This window comes from Anabrus simplex, chromosome 8, assembly GCF_040414725.1.
Source record: "Anabrus simplex isolate iqAnaSimp1 chromosome 8, ASM4041472v1, whole genome shotgun sequence".
NCBI lineage: Eukaryota > Metazoa > Arthropoda > Insecta > Orthoptera > Tettigoniidae > Anabrus > Anabrus simplex.
The window spans coordinates 229,970,212-229,988,200 of record NC_090272.1 but is presented as its reverse complement, the minus strand read 5'-3'; the positions used below and the strand labels follow the sequence as shown (position 1 = coordinate 229,988,200).

The window sequence follows — 17,989 nt, the reverse complement described above, 5'->3', positions numbered from 1 at the left end:
TTGTCGATAGTGGGGTTTGAACCCACCATCTCCCAAATGCAATCCGATAGGCACGAGACGCAAATCGCACAGCTACTTGCTTGATAGTATCTCTATAATCGCCACCTCGTTTGGCACTAACTTTGGTTTCTATGGCTCAGAGGTTTTATTCTCGCAATTGGTGCAGTGTAATGCTGAAGTAGTTGTGCGACAGGATACGGCGGAGCTGTTCACCTACTAACTTGTAATTGCCTTTTATGTACCGTGCGTGTTCCACATCTAGCTGGAAGATCACGTCACAGTGTAATAAATTGCTCTAGCATAACTCAGCAACTTCGGTGTAATCACAGTACCAACCAGTTTTATACTGCTTAAAATATGTAAGCATTTGCTCTTAACTTGAAAATAAATCGCTTTATAGACTGGCAAAGTGAGGTGATAAAGATGCACTTGATACTTGATACACCCGCAGGAACATAGCTTCTGTTCGCCGCCAGTATGCAGAACACATTAGGGCGAGATTCCTTATCTGGAAATCTGCATTGCCCTAGAGCGCACGTAACCTGCAGTACACGAATTACTGGTGAATGTCGTGCCCGGGCATAGAAGTAACAACTGCAGTCCATTTAATGTCGAGTTTACGAACAGTAGAAGCTTCTACATTCTCATTCAGAGGACGCCATAGATATGCTTTCGATTCGCTTTAGTCCTGTTCAACAGTAAGTAATTTTTCAAAATAGGATTGAATTGTTTTTACACTTTGCTTTACCTTGCATCGACGCAGGTAAGTCTTAGGACGACGATGGGATTGGAAAGGCCTAGGAATGGGAAGGAAGCGGCTGTGGCCTTAATTAAGATACAACTCCAGCATTTTCTTGGTGTGAATATGGGAAACATCGGAAAATCATCTTTAGGGCTACCAACAGTGGACTTCGAACCCGCTATCTCTCAAATACAAGCTCACAGCTGCACGCCACTAACCGCACGGCCAACTCGCCCGATATTAAATGTTGTCATGCGCCCTCTTTGGTTAAATTGATCAGCGAAGTTAAACATATTTCCTGTTGAAAGAGAGAGAGAGTGCGTGATTATTATAAAATTTTCGTGCTGTTTCTAAATCTGTTTTCAATAATTTTATCGCTTTTTTTTTGAGTGATTATATGAAAAGCAATTCAGACTTTTCTAGTACTAGTACCTTATCCTGTTTGACTTAAAACTATTCTTGGTTAAGTAAAACGTATGGAAAATACATTTTGGGGTAAACTTTGCTTGAGGAGCATGTCTTTCGAGTGTCCAGCAGCAGTCTGCCAGGATATTAGGTCTTCATTTTCCTTGATAGCGTCTTCCCAATTCAGCAATATCCTGACGAAATCGCTCCCAATGTTCGTCGCTCTTTTTGAGGAGAATATCTGGAAGAAGTGTATATTACACCGCATTACTTTGAAGTTCTGAATCAGCCCGCTGACAAGCTCTCTAACCTGTGGTTACCTAAAAAGTTGGTGACTACTTGTTTGAAGAATCATAATGCTGCCGCTCCTTAAGCTTCTTTCAAAGTTACTATCTATCACACATTCTGCCATCTGAGGGCCAACAAATGTTTTCTTAATGGGAGTGGTAAAGCCCTATCTTGACAATGTTAATTTTACAGAAAGGTTATCCCAATATAGCTGGAACTACACAGTTCAAAAAGATAGGAAAACATGTTTTTTAACGTCTGGTATGTGAACGTTAATTTGGTAAATGTGGTTTCAATGGCCGTGCAGCATACTTTGAGACCCTAGCTACTCAGGGTATGTCAAATCGAAGTTATACTCCAGCTCTAGGCGTAGCCATGCATTAAACTGTCAGGTGACCCCTCCAAACAAAGTAAAAAGAGGTGCGCCCGTGTGTCGTTATGAGGTACACAGACTGCTGCGGTCATTTGAGCACGTTGTACGTCAACCAACGCATCCCATGAGACATCTTAACGAGGTTCAAGTCGCAAGGGCCGTCACTTTGATCCAGGAAGGATGGACTTTTCGTCGTGTTACTGTGGATCTCAATGTCTTCCTTCAGTTATTCAACGCTTGTGGAATCGCTACAATGAGACAGGCCAGTTCACAAGGAGGGTTGGACAAGATCATGGACGCATGACACCCCCACAGGATGACCGATATCTGACCAGCTGTGCGTTGCGGCGTCGTTCATCAACTGCCAGAGAACTGCAACAAGACCACAGGAGGGTCACTGGAGTCACGGTATCTGACCAGACAGTAAGGAACAGGTTAAGACAAGTGTCCTTACGACCCAGACGTCCTGCTCGAGTGCCCCGTTTAACGCAGCAACATTGCGCAGCTCACCTTCTGTTTGCCCGTACCCACGTCAACTGGCAACTTCGCCTATGGAGACCTGTGTTGTTCACAGACGAGTCCATATTTCCCCCTGCCACAGCGTGATGGAAGTCAACGCGTATGTAGACGCCGTGATGTGCAGTACATGGCAAATGTTGTCCAGGAAGGCGACCAATTCGGACAAAGTTCTGTGATGTGTTGGGTGGCATCAGTATTGATGGCCGTACGGATCTTGTCGTTGTCCGTGGTAATCTTACCGCCGCGGGGTACATCGAGCAGATACTGCTACAGCATGTGTTGGTTGCTGCATACGGTGTTGGCCCTGCACGACAATGCCAGGGCTCATGTAGCACGCACGACCAGGGCTGTCTTGCGAGAACTGGACATTTTGTTCTAATTGTATTTAGGTTCGCTCTATGGCTTGTGTGCTCATCAGCCGCTAGATGGCACCTTTGTCCACGTCTGTGGTAGGTTTGAACGTTATCAGATCACTACAGCTTGTACTGTTCCGACATGCAGATGACTGTCCTCGCCAATCTCAGTTTGCACCAAGAAAGAACAGCGTTCTGTAATCCGTTCTTTGTGGTCTGACAGTGTACCAGGAGCGGAAATTCATGGAAGACTTTCAGCTCAATACGGGGACAATGTTTTGTCACAGTGAACTGTTTACCGGTGGATTGAAAACTTCAAAAGGGGTCGCACCAGCTTGAAGGATGAGGAAAGATCCGGGCGTCCATCTGCAGCCGTAACTGATGCAAATATTGAACAAGTGTGTGATAACATCCTGAATAACAGGACTGTTGATGACGTGGCAAACCATACACACATTAGCCATGGTTCTGCAGGTGAAGGAAGCGCTGCATGCGTGTCTTGCTGCGCAACCAAAAACATTTTTTTTTTTTTTTTTTTGCGGAGGTATCAGAAAGCTTGTGGAACGGTGGACCATGCCCAGTAAAAAGCAGGGTGACTATGTTGTGCTCTTTTTGTAATAAATTATTAAAATGTATTGCAGATTCTTATTGACTTGCCCCCGTATTTTTTTCTTCTATGCGTGTCGAATGATTCTGAAAGTTTGACCTGTATTGTTGTGACACTCTGTATATGGTACGAATATATGACATAGACGCTGTTGTCAGATATGGGAACGGTGAAGCGACAGATGGTCGAGAGTCGCTTGCCTCTGAATGAGGATTGGGAACGCTGACCGCGCAGTTCTGTCTAGTCGAGGCCGGTCCGCTGCAGGTCCATGTGTCCTTTAAAGTAGTTCTCTTTATTTTACTACGCAGTCTATTATATAGTATTCAAGTATTTAACGTTAAATTGTAAACCATAAACAAATAAAAATGTTTTGATGAAACTGATACAGATTAATGCGTAAACTGAAAGTTCTTACCGTGTCCTCGCTGGCGCGCGCGACCCGAACATCAGCTAGCGACATTTATATGGCCACTTCCCGAGCTATTTTTCAGGAAAACTAAAAGACCTACGGAAACGTGTTTCAGATACAAAATGTAAGTTAGATGATTTTTTAAATTTTTCCCGTAGCCAACATTTTGTTGGCTAAACAAACAAAAACGTGGCCTTTTACTAACAATTTCAGTACATCATTATACAGATTTGTATTTACTTGTTCAGGTATTTATTCCCCATAATTATTTCAATTGGTTTGTGTGGAAAATATTTATACCGCTGAAATCAGCAGTATTTCCTGAAGCTTAAAGTATAATTTGTTGTGCAACATTGTAGAAGGTAACATCAGGAGCGTGAGAGAGAACAGACTGCCTCGCGCTCCGAAATGATGTGTTCAATTAGAAATTTCTTGCCCAGTTGCTACATAACTTTGGCAACAGCCTAATTCCTCTGACCCGCCTAATTTGGTGGCTACTCGCACATACAATATTGTTTCATACCAGTTATATATGTGTATAGTTGGGCCCGCGACAGTTGAACTCAGACATTTCAACGGCGAAAGCAGTAACTACGAAGTACGTTGCGTTGTCATAGTTACCTCAATCTGCGGCATACAGGCCGAATATTTAATAAAACATTCAGGCCTATTGCAAGCTCGCCTGGTGGCCATGATCGTTAAGGCGCTACGGTCTGACACCGAGGTTAGCCGGTTCGAGTCCCGTTGGTCGAAAACATTTTCACCATCAAAATGTTGGCCGGCATGGTAGGAGAGGTGGTGGTATACACTTTCTAATCACTAGATTGCGTGCCAGAAGCCTGGATTAAATGGAATGAGAGCAAATGAAGCTGTTGATGGTGAATCGTCCGTCGGATGGAGACGTTAAGCCTTGAGCAGACCCCTTGGTGCTATTCGACAGGAGTAGGCTATGTGCCGGCACCGGGTTTCAGTCTCTCCCTTCCTACTATAATATCGTCGTTGCCGGGACAAAACCTCCTACAGTATGTGATAATATTTTTGGAGATATACTGACCAGCAGCACATACATTATGAAGAGCGAGAATGCCTTGACAATATTCACGCAATATTGCGCCTTAGATGAGAGAGCCTTACCGGCCAAAGTTCTAAGTTGAAATATTTCACATAGGAGGTTTTGTCCCGGCAGCGTCAATATATCACTTCATTCATTTCGTCTCATTAACTCCTCTGATGAGGTTGATGTCAGGAAGGGCATCCGGTCATAAAAACCCGGCACGACAGATTCATCTCAAGTCATCTACACTGGTTGCAGCCTCTGTTTACTTGTTGATTGGGTTTGATAGAACATTTGTTGATACATTGTTGTCTAAGTTTTTATTACTTATGGTTTGTGTTTAATATTTCAAATTGCCACTGGCCTTTTCTTAGCTAAACATTTTTTTTTTTTGCTATGTGCTTTACGTCGCACTGACATAGATAGGTCTTATGGCGAAGATGGGATAGGGAAGACCTGGGACTGGGAAGGAAGCGGCCGTGGCCTTAATTAAGGTACATCCCCAGCATTTGCCTGATGTGAAAATGGGAAACCACGGAAACCATCCTCAGGGCCACCGACAGCGGGATTCGAACCCACTATCTCCCGGATGCAAGCTCACAGCTGCGCGACTCTAACCCCACGGCCAACTTGCCCGGTTTAGCTAAACATTACACCACAAATAATGTAGACTTAGCTCACATCTGTCGTGATGTTAATTTATACTTCCTCTAATATATTTAAATCCATTAACCTTTTATGGCACATTCAAGGATAAGGCGCCTTCGGTATGTGGCCTGCTTCCAGGCGGCCGAGTATTCTACCCTGCAAAACGGGGTCCAAATGGCGTCGTTGTGCCATTATGTTGTCACGTTCACCACGAGGCTACACTCCGCACACTATAACAGGGCAAACACGACTGAGGGAATATGGGGCGCAGGCAATGGCTGTGTTTACCTTGCGGTTACGCCGCTAGTCAAAGCAAGGAACACCCCTTTCCTATACAGAGCGAACAGGAAATATAAATTAGTTTGTGCCATAGTGCACAATGGATGCCACGCCCCTTTTATACATGCCGAAACTAAAACACATATATATCAGTAAAGCAGTTTAAAAGAAACATATTTCTCATAAAGGTAATATTTAAATACGTGTATTGGCAGTACTGTATGAGCAGTTCCCTTGTTTATTCTCTGGATTGAGAGTTTGGGCGGGAATACATGTCACTAGTGGTGGGCAAAACTCTCGTTCGAGATACTCGAGACTGACGTCACCACTCTCGATACATCTTCGAGGTCTACGTAGGGATAGGCATAACTCTCGTTTGAGATACTCGAGCTTGACGTCATTATCTCGATGCATCTCGAGGCACGCTCCAATTGGACCTCAGCCAGGACGAATATGGTAGAAACAGAAATGATTAGCAAATATTGAACTCGAGCTGTTAGTATGGCTCAGTTGGCTAAAGAGTATCGTTGGATATTATCCTCCGCTACGTTTTGTGGTGGTTCGAATCTTCTCTTCAAATATTTTTGTTTGTTTTTGTTTTGCATTCGGAGTTTTGGCCACCAAAAACACGCCTGTTCGTGCAGAACAGAAGTAATTGTAACGTTACTGAACATACAAAATAACCAATATATAATAAAATAGTCCGCCTCTGTGGTGTAGTGGTTAGCGTGATTAGCTGCCACCCCCGGAGGCCCGGGTTCGATTCCCGGCTCTGCCACGAAATTTGAAAAGTGGTACGAGGGCTGGAACGGGGTCCACTCAGCCTCGGGAGGTCAACTGAGTAGAGGTGGGTTCGATTCCCACCTCAGCCATCCTGGAAGTGGTTTTCCGTGGTTTCCCACTTCTCCTCCAGGCGAATGCCGGGATGGTACCTAACTTAAGGCCACGGCCGCTTCCTTCCCTCTTACTTGCCTATCCCTTCCAATCTTCCCATCCCTCCACAAGGCCCCTGTTCAGCATAGCAGGTGAGGCCGCCTGGGCGAGGTACTGGTCATACTCCCCAGTTGTATCCCCAGACCAAGAGTCTGAAGCTCCAGGACAATGCCCTTGAGGCGGTAGAGGTGGGATCCCTCGCTAAGTCCGAGGGAAAAACCGAACCTGGAGGGTAAACAGATGATGATGATGATATAATAAAATATCTTCCATTTGAACACATGCAATATACACCAATCATAACGTAAACAAACTTGGTTACCTCGTGGCCATGTCATCAGATCAGTCAGCTTTGTATCTGTATTGTACTGAAAATAGTTTTTTTAACGTGCTGGAAGCCAATGACATGGAATTGTTACCTTTAAAACAGTACACTGACAGAAAATATTGAACATACTGTGATAAAACTGTACGTGTTTCTGTGGTTTGTGGTTTGTGTTGTACGTTTTGGTTATTGAATATTGCAGGCTTTTTCTCTGTTGAGAAGATATTTCCACAGAAATAAGGTTGTTTGCGGTAATAAAACCGAATAAATCATAATTTAATTACCAATTCTACTCTATAACGAGCCACCGGAGACCACGGGTACCTTCTACCAATATACACAGGTTTCCCTCAACAGTTTCCGAAAGTTTGTCGACGGAGTTCGGCTTCATCCTGTGTATGTGCCTTCAGGTCGGATAATATTGTGGCTGGTCTTGAATGATCCTTTTCATGGAAACGATCAACTTGTTACCATACTTATATAAAAGTATCGATAGTCCAGAATGAGACTTAACCCGAGAACGAGTCTCTTTTCAGATGCATGCACACATACACCAGTATCTTTATGCCATTACCGGTATATTTTCCTTTCTGTTCAAATTATTACACAACTCGATGCATCGTAAAAGAAATGGTTTCAATAAAATGTTAAAAATATGTCACACTTTTCATTACTATTTATTTCACATACCCAGTCCCCGAACCATAGGTCCTAATCAATGAAGAATAAAATGTCTTACCTAGCCGAGAACTGAACCCGGAAGCCCTTAGACCAAACGCCAGCATGCTAACCATTTCGCCGTGGAAGCGGACAGTGCATAAGTAAAATGCAGGAAGTACAGGTAGTAAGTTGACTGCGAGTAGATTAAAAAGAAGTGGGCTATCGTCATTAGTTGTTATAATGATGCTATTTGCTTTACGTCCCACTAACTACTTATTAAGATTTTCGGAGACGTCGTTAGTTGATCAGCAGGCGTAGTATAGTCGAGGGATAACATGCGCATGATGTCCCGATTCAAACTTCGAGATAGGATTACCGGTACGAGTCATGGACTGCATCACTTGCTCGAGATGGATCGAGAGCTCTCGATACGTTTCCCAGCACTGCCTCGAGACAAAGAGCTCATGCGCCTGACGTCACTATACGGCATCGAGACAGCATCATGAGGCACGTACTGCATCGCTTGCTCAGAATGCATCGGGAGCTTTGCATCACGCGACCCATCACTACATGTCACTTCTCAAATTGTTTGTAATTTTTGTGGATGTGTTGAATTGTATTAAAAATATAGATCTTACAATGCCTAGGATAAAGAAGTTCTCCCCCCAAAGCTAACTTTAGAAGTAATCAGTACACCTGTAACATAAGTCAGTGTATTGAGTCTAAAGCAAGTATTATTGAAGTAAGAAACAGTAAGTGCAAAAGTGAACCTAACCCCCAAACAAACCAAGTGCTTCCAAGAAAATGTTGAACTACATATACATGGTGCAGGTTCTGATAAAATGAAAAGGAAGGAAGCACCTGTGACCACAAATATCCCTTACCTAGTCCAGTAATGCAGGCAAAAATCCCTATTTACAGGGAAATAAGCAAGCCAGGTCTCCTAAAATAATGCTTGTATGGTACCACACAGAATCCAGATTAATGTTTCAATTCTGTAATATGGACAAGATTACAAAAAACTGTGTATATAGGGTTGGAAACAATGAAATTTGATGTGTATGATGCAGTTTTGTGTTTAATTGAAGGAGTATCTGGCAAGAAGAAAGTGTTAAAGCTGTTAGGTATTGAACCGGTTGTCAACAAACAGTCAACCCTCAATGACATAACATCAGAGGAACACTAAAAGGAAAAGGGAAGATGCCAATGATCCAGATTATGGGGAATGATTGTTCTAATTATGAAGGAAATACAGTATTTCCATGTATAAAACTTTTAAATTGAAATTACCAGAAAAGAAGTGATTTTTTCAGTTTCAGGTACACATTTCTTGAAAAGTAAGAGAGCAATAACTATGAAACGTACTAAACTTACTTTCCATATCCAGATAATGAATGTGATGCAAATTTGGGTCAATATGTTGTGTAGAAGTATAAATAGTTGTGTGAAGAGCATTGAAAAATTTGATTATTTGAAAAGAAATGCATCGCCTAATTATTTATTTTATTTCTCAGACCTCATTAGTGCAAATGTACTAAATATGCATGGCATTGTTTAAAATGAGGTACCGTACATCCTTGATAATGTATTGGTTGTTTTGTCCACAGGGTGTACCTAATATGTTCACTTTTAGTATTGAATTAAATGGGACGTTCGTTACCTACAAGGTCCCCTTAATTGGCAAAAGAAGTGATTTAAAAAAATTAGTTCGAGATAAACTATCGTGTGTGCCTTACTGACCCAGTCGTACGATGGTTTTATCTGTGTGGGCTTGTGCATTTTTTAGGAAGTAATTGGCGTTAGACTTAACTAGCATATCTTATCAAGTTTATAGGTTATTTATTATCCGTTTTGAACTTTGACTGCGTACTCTGTCCATCTGGTTCAAAGCAGTAATACTGCTGAACAATTCTAAATGGCTTTTAGCTTATCTTACTCCTTGTTTTGGATCATATACAGCCGACAAATAATAATCAGCAAAGTGGCTACTCGTTACGCGTGGTGTAGCTGTATGCTTGCGTTCTGGGAATAGTGGTACCAATCTCCGCCGCATATCGACATTAAATCGTTCTTTTGTTCGTTCTGAAAATATCACGTATAGGGAGGTTCAGAAACAGTAGCAATCACTCGCCCATTTGGAACGGGTTCAAAAGAACAATAAAAACCAAACCCCACGGCACTTAACGCCCTTTAAAGGGCCTTGGCCTGCTCAGCCCGAAGGCCTGCAGATTACGAGGGGTCGTGTAGTCAGCACGACGCATCCTCTCGGCGGTTATTTTGGGCTTTCGAGACCAGGGCCGCCATCTCGCAGTCAGATAGCTCTCAATTCTAATCAAGTAGGCTGAGTGGACCTCGAACCAGCTCTCAGGTCGAGAGAAAAATCCCTGAACTGGCTGGGAATCGAACCCGGGGCCTCCAGGCGAGAGGCAAGCAGGCCGGCTCTCAAAAGAACAATAACTCTTCATAATTCCATTGGGTGCACTTGATTTTATCTCTGGAAGTAGATTCGCTTCAGATCAGTTTTAGCCGGTTAGTCGTAATTGAGCCACTATCTTAATATATATTTAATTTAACAAATCTTGTGTTAACGATATAAACTTCTTTGCTAGATTCAATTTCCTAGTAAGTTCCTTCAATTTCTCCTTACTCCACAGCCATTTCTAACTCTATTTCTTTCCAGCCTGCACTTCCGCCTTTGTCTCTTTACTTCTCTGTTATAATATAGTGGAACTTTACCATTCCTTACCATCTTTTTTAAAGGTACAAACCTATTTTTCACATTCCTCAACAATTGCTTAAACCCATCCCAGAGTCTGTTTACATTATTATTTTCAGTTTCTCATTCATCATAGTTTTTTTAAAACTCCCTCATGCCTGTTTTATCAGCCATATGGTACTGCCTAATAGTCCTAATTTTAATACCCTCCTTTCTTTCACATTTATTTTGAACTACGACGAAAACAGCTTCGTGATCACTAACACCATCTATTATTTCGGTTTCTCTATAGAGCTCATCTGGTTTTACTAGCACCACATCCAGAATATTCTTCCCTCTAGTTGGTTCCGTTACTTTCTGAATCAGCTGCCCTTCCCACATTAACTTATTTGCCATTTGTTGGTCATGCTTCCTGTCGTTCGCATTATCTTCCCAATTGACATTTGGTAACTTGAGATCACCCGCTACTATCACATTCCTTTCCATATCGTTTCCCACATAGCTGATTAATTTATCAAATCATTCTGAATCAGCACCAGCGCTACCCTTTTCCGGTCTGTTCGGTCCAAAGACATCAAGTTACCTTCTAGAGATGAACCTTACGCCCAGAATTTCATATTTGTCATCTTTAACTTTTTTCGTAGCTTACAAATTCTTCTTTCACCAGAATGAATACTCGCCCTCCTACCATTCCTATGCTATCTCTACTATACACACTCCAGTTCCGTGAGGATATTTCTGCATCCATTATATCATTTCTTAGCCATGATTCAACCCCCCGCCCCCATGGCACTACAGCCCTTGAAGGGCCTTGGCCTACCAAGCGACCGCTGCTCAGTCCGAAGGCCTGCAGATTACGAGGGGCCGTGTGGTCAGCATGACGCATCCTCTCGGGCGTTATTCTGGGATTTCGAGACCGGGGCCGCCATCTCGCCGTCAGATAGCTCCTCAATTGTAATAACGTAGGCTGAGTGGACCTCGAACCAGCCCTCAGAACCAGGTAAAAATCCCTGACCTGGCCGGGAATCGAACCCGGGGCCTTCGGGTACGCTACCCCTACACCGCGGGTCTGGCGCCATGAATCAACTCCTATTACAATATCTGGTAAGTATATATCTATTAAATTACGTAATTATATTCCTTTCTTTAAAATACTTCTGCAGTCGAGCACTAACATTTTGTCATCCCTACTTGACTTCCAGTTCCCTGTACCCGGCTAGTTGGAACGATCGAGAGCAACATTAAGGTCTGAGGTTTTTTTCTGCTATTTGCTTGACGTCGCACCAACACAAATAGTCTTATGGCGACAATGGGATAGGAAAGGCCTAGGAATGGGAAGGAAGCGGCCGTTGCCTTAAGATACAGCCCCAGCATTTGCCTGATGTGAAAATGGGAAACCACGGAAAGCCATCTTCAGGGCTGTCGACAGTGGAGTTCGAACCCACTATCTCCCGAATGCAAGCTCACAGCTGCGCGCCTTTAAGCGCGCAGCCAACTCACCCGGTGGTTTGTGGATCGGAGTCGGTCTTGGTACAGTCAAACTTCTATAAATCGAATTTCGATGTTTCGAAGAGACCTTAGTTTTTCCGACGGCATTTTTATGTTTTACGTGTTTTATATTTTTTATAACTGTTGGTTGAATTACTCGAATTTTTCGATACCTCGAAGGATACTTTAAGCCCAGATGTAACTCGAAATGATGCGGCACATTACCCCCACAAAGAAAACTAGTTCCTCTAGAAGAAACCTGACCTGTGATCCATTACCTCATTCCTACTCGTTCGATGTCCAGAAAATTCCACCTATGAAGAAGAGTGGTACTAAAAGTGCTGAACTAAAAAAATAAAAAAAAATCGGTAGCCTGGAGACAATGGAAGAATGCGCCCTCCGAGAAAAATTACTAAATATTCTCTGACCTTCGCAAACACCACAAGTATTTATTAAGGCGGGATTACTCAGAATATATTAACGCAGCCTGCCTTGAAGTAAGACACAACAGTAAAAGGTTCTGGTCATAAGTAACAGAAGAGACAACAAACGAATACCGGAAGTAGTAACCTGGGACCATTCTGTAGCCAGTGGAGCAGGTAGACCTGAATTATTCAATGAATATTTTGCCTCTAATTTTGTTAAACCTGTGCAATATGCTGATTTTCCTAATATCGAACCTGTTACTTCCCATTGCCTCAGTAATATTTCTACCACTGAATCTGAAGTGTACTCCCTACTTTCGTCTTTGTCAGAAAATCAACCCACTGGTCCTGATGGTCTCAGTCTTATCTTCCTTAAGAATACAGCAGTAAGTCTTTCATACCCTATTAGTGTGATATTCAATCGGTGCTTCTCAGTCGGCTACTTTCCGAGCTCCTGGAAACTTGCTTATATCACACCCGTTCTTAAAAATGGACAGACGTCGGATATCGCAAATTATCACCCGGTCTCTAAATTACCTGCTTCATCAATCATTTGTGAAAGGATCATCCACCAGCATTTGCTTGCGTTTACAATTCCATATATGTCCCCTCAGCAGCATGGTTCCTTCCTAACTAACTTGGCTATCCTCCTCCATCATGCCACGTCTGCCATCCACGCGGGCTCTCAACTTGATGTATGCTATATCGACATCGCGAAGGCCTTCGATACCGTGGATCACACGCTTCTTGCACACAAACTTTATGAACGGTTTAACGTGCATGGGAGACTCCTAGCTCTAATTAATAGCTTTCTGAGCGAAAGACTACAGCGCGTGGTCCTTGATGGATGCAGTTCTTCTCCCACCACCACTCTCTCTGGTGTCCCGCAGGGCAGTGTCCTAGGTCCTCTTCTTTTTGCCCTGTTTATTGATGACCTTATCAACACTGTTTCCCACCATTTATGTGAAATCCTTCTCTTTTCAGATGATTGTAAAATCTTCAAGCAGATCGATATTCCCACCGATACAATCCAGTTGCAAAATGCACTTGATTCACTGTCAGGTTGGTGTATTACATGGAGTCTTAAACCTCGTCCCTTCAAGTGTTCCACCATTTCGTTCACACTTCGTAAATCCCCTGTTCTACAAGAATATCACCTACTGAACCAACCGACTGCAATTGTTGACAGTAAACTGTTGTTTGTCTCGCACATAAACAGGGTTACCTCACGTGCTATATCACTCCTCAGTTTATTCTACAGGTTTTCTGACATCACAGATGTAAATGCTCTCAGAGCATTCTACGTTTCCTGTATCTTACCTATTGTTGAATACGCCTCTCCAGTTTGGTCCATTTCTGCTTCTTCAAATCTCAGCCATCTTCACCGTGTACAATCTTTTTCCTGTGCTATTGTCAGAGCCAGGGTCCCTGCATTTCGCAACTTAAGCACTATCCAAGTGCTTGGGAAACTGAAACTCAAGACTCTTTCTGCTCGAAGGAAAGTAGCCGACCTAAAGCTGCTATATAAAGCAGCTAATGGTCTATTTAGGTCTTCAGATTTAGTTTCCTTATTCCCCCTACATGTCCCATCCCGTAGTACCAGAATGAAGATCCTATTCCATATTCCTTACTCCCGGCTCTCCTTGACCTAAAGGTACGTATTCCAGCGGTGTTTAATACTTTATCTATGAACAAGAACCTGGACATCTTCGTAAAGTTTCCTTACTTCTGTCATGATATTTCTCATATAACTTTATTTTCCTTCTTGTTCTTTCCTGTTCTGCTCCTGTTCTTCTTCTCCTTCTTCTGCTTCACAGTACCATATCAGGTCCCCCTGACGTCGGCGATCACTGTATTTACTGTAAATGTATTTTCCTTTGTTAACGTCATTGTTTATGTAAATATGTACGTATTATATATGATTGTACAGTTTTTATTGTGTATATTTGTGTCCCTTGTAAATATTTATATATCTTTCATTTTAGATTAATATCTACAGTACATAGCTCAGATCTTTGTAATTCGGCGTTATGCTGTTGCTGATACTGAATAAATAAATAAATAAATAAATAAATAAATAAATAAATAAATAAATAAATAAATAAATAAATATGAGCAATCTCTAAATATTTGTCAGAGTCAGTAGATGCAGAGTGCGTCTCGGCCCACAAGTGGCCATGGCTGGTCCGTGGTCCAACAGCTCTGCACTCCGACGGGCCAACCGAACACCCAGGCTCTACCGTGGCTCTACGGCTCTGTATTCGGGAGACTGAGAGCGGCTGGTCCCCACCATCGGCTGTCCTGAGAATGGTTTTCCGTGGTTTTCCATTCTCCTGCACTAAGGTGAATGCCGGGACAGTTCCTAGTATAGGCCACGGCCGCCAACCCCTTCACCTCCTCCGAGCATCTCCTTCACCGTAACAAATCTCCTGGCCTGAGAGACGGCGTCACCGACTAGAAGGCCCGCCTCCCCCTTCAGGGAGGAATGAAAACATTTTAACAGTCGTATTTGTCAGAGTGTATTGTTTGATTAGCCTCATGCCGTAGGATATTAACAGTACGGCACCTCGCAACCTTGAGTAGTCGCGTACCATAGCAGTTTAAAGTCCTGCCTTAGGCTGTTGACAGAGCTGGGTTGGTCAAGCCCTGGCCACATTTCACAACTTTATTCAAGGACAGTTATCAGTTGGTGAGGACATGTTTGGTGCTGTCAAGTTTGTCCAGTACATTGTTACAAAGAAAACGGCAAAGGAAGATTACGTACTTTTCTTCAATACGAAAATGAAGATGTTCCGTATTATGATATAATAAAGCTGGTTGTAATACACCAACCTATACAATGTATAGAAAATGTAATTGTATTGGTGGAACCGAAGTACAGTGACAGTCAGAATTTTTCGGACAGAATAATCTATACATGTAATACCCCTGTTATTAAGGAAAGAACAGGTAATAAATTCAAAATTTTTAAACTCTAAATTTAATGCACTTCGTAGGTACTGGAATTATCCAATTGTGATTTGTAGATGAGTTTACAAAGTAATAATATCTTTTATTTATTTGAGGTACGAAAAATTGCTGGTCAATATTTTTCGGGCAGGAGATGTTTAACTGCAAAAGGTATGCTTTGCACTTGTTATGCGCTGTGCAGGCAGATGAAACATGCCGACAAATCTCAGATTTGCTGAACATGAACAAAATCACTGTTAACGATATTATCTACCGATGCAAATTTCAAGACAGAGCGAAAATTTGCCACAGACAGGTCGCCCGAGTGTCCTTACTAGGAGGGAAGAGAGGGCAGTAGTAAGAAAAGTGAATAGAAATTCACGTCTTACTACAAGCACTATTGCTGCTGCAGCTGAGAGCGATCAGTGCAAGTACAATCCGGAGGTGATTAACACGGGCGAACTGCAAGGAACAAGCTCTATATCAACAAAATAAATAGGATCAAGCGACAACGATTTGTTAAGGAGCATCTTACCAAAGACTTGAATTGGTGGAAGACTGTCATTTTCTGCGATGAGTTGAAATTCAACGTTTCTGGCTCAGGTGGGCGCATCATAGTTTGGAGACAGCCCAATAAAAAGTGTGAAGAAATATGAAGGCAACGGTAAAACATGTTATGGTGTGGGGCTGTATGTCGGCTTACGGAGTAGGTGAGCTGGTTTTTATGGACGGAAACATGAACCACCACCAGTATCTTCAGATTTGAAAAAAGAACTACCTGAACAAAAGTGCAAAAAATATGGGAGTTGAGGACTGTTTTAAATTGTATCAGGACAACGACCCGAAACATACGGCCTATAATGTACAGCTATAGTTGTTTCAGAACTGCCCTAAAGTTGTGAATCCTCCCCCACAAAGCCCTGACATTAACCCCATAGAGAATTTATGGGATATACTGGAAAACAACATCCAGGAACTTCCTATAAGTTCCAAAGCTGATGTGAAGAGACGACTGCAAGAGGAGTGGGAAAAATTTCCCATTCCACCAGAAGAAATCTCGTGGAGAGCATGCTTCGCAGGAAGAAAAGAATCACGAAGTATTAATATTCCTACATGGACTCCATCCTTCATATTTTTCTTGTACTTACATTTTTGTCCGAATATTTATGAACAGGCAATTTTTGTATTCTTATAATTACATTCATAAATTTCAAATTTGTTGTGTATCATGAAATGAAGTGAGTATTTTTGGTATCTGTATGTGTAACTATTCATTCTGGAGTAAGCAAAATTATACTATTTGTGATTGTTATTAATCTTTTTATGTGAAATATAAAAGAACTCTGCCTGTCCGAAAAATTATGACGGTCACTGTAGCTATATCTTGAATATCCGATAACTCGAGGTGTTTTCAGTCTCCGTAAGCATGTAGAGATATCGAAATTAGACTGTAGTTAACACTATACGATTATAAATAAATAAATAAATAAATAAATAAATAAATAAATAAATAAATAAATAAATATTTATTTATTTATGTAATAACATCACGTTTAAACTGAAACGAATCAGAAAACTTCTATTAAATCTTCGTTCGTTATAGTGATCACCGGGTTTGAAAATTGATTTACATCGATAACTGAAGAGAAGTTAAACATATATTATTATTATTATGCCAGACGGTTGGATTAGGTTAAAGATCTTATTTGTTCTTGTTGCAGGTGGTGTGGAGATTGTCCTAAGAACTCCACAGACTGTTTCCGGAAGCACTGCGTGTCAGCGGATGGCTACCAGCAAGGTCTCCTCACGGTCAACCGCCAATTTCCAGGCCCCACCATCAATGTGAGTTTAAAAAAATGGAATTATAAGTTTTTATCGAATATGAAGTATCTGCACGGTGATTCGTAGTAATAAAGAACAATCTGATACAGTGGAAGAACTTTCAATCGATGAGAAACTTCAAGTTCTACAAGCTTAACTTGAAACTTTTGTGCATTATATCACTCCTCTTGTCTGTAATCGTTGTTCGCCGGTGATCGCGGAGTCGATTATATTTTAAAAATTATAACGTTCTCAAACAAACCCTCGTAAACCAGTCCATTTTTTATTTGGAAAAAATGTTAAGTATTATTGTTGTAATCCTATTTCGTTTTTATGGGAAAGTGTGGTGGACTTATAATATTTTTCCCTTGTACATAATCAGTATGTGAAATATTATTCTTCAATACTTATCTTTCTTTCTTTCTTTCTTTCTTTCTTTCTTTCTTTCTTTCTTTCTTTCTTTCTTTCTTTCTTAATCCGTTTACCTTCCAGGGTTGGTTTTTCCCTCGGACTCAGCGAGGGATCCCACCTCTACCGCCTCAAGGGCAGTGTCCTGGAGCGCGAGATATTGGATTGGGGATACAAATGGGGAGGAGGACCAGTACTTCGCCCAGGTGGCCTCACCTGCTATACTGAACAGGGGCCTTGTGCGGGGGATGGGAATATTGAAAGGGATAGGCAAGAAACAGGGAATAAAGCGGCCGTGGTTTTAAATTAGGTGCCATTCCGGTATTTTGCCTGGAAGAGAAATGGGAAACCACGGAAGACCATTTCGAGGATGGCTGAGGAGGGAATCGAACACCCTCTGCTCACCTCAGTTGACCTCCCGAGGCTGAGTGGACGGCGTCCCAGCCCTCATACCACTTTTCAAATTTCGTGGCAGAACCGGGAATCGAACCCGCGCCTCCAGCGGTGGCAGTTAATCACACTAACCACCACACCACACAGGCGGACTTCAGTATCAGTATCAGTTTACGTTTATTACGCCTGGTTTC

General features: G+C 42.1%; 1 protein-coding gene across 1 annotated transcript in view; it reads left to right on the top strand.

The window, feature by feature from the left end:
* Positions 1-17,989, top strand: part of LOC136878735 (uncharacterized) — a 177,385-nt gene that overhangs the window by 90,642 nt on the left and 68,754 nt on the right. Inside the window, exon 3 of the mRNA XM_067152191.2 lies at positions 16,895-17,015. Within this exon, the coding sequence (XP_067008292.2) occupies positions 16,895-17,015 (121 nt within the window). The remainder of the gene's footprint in view (positions 1-16,894; positions 17,016-17,989) is intronic.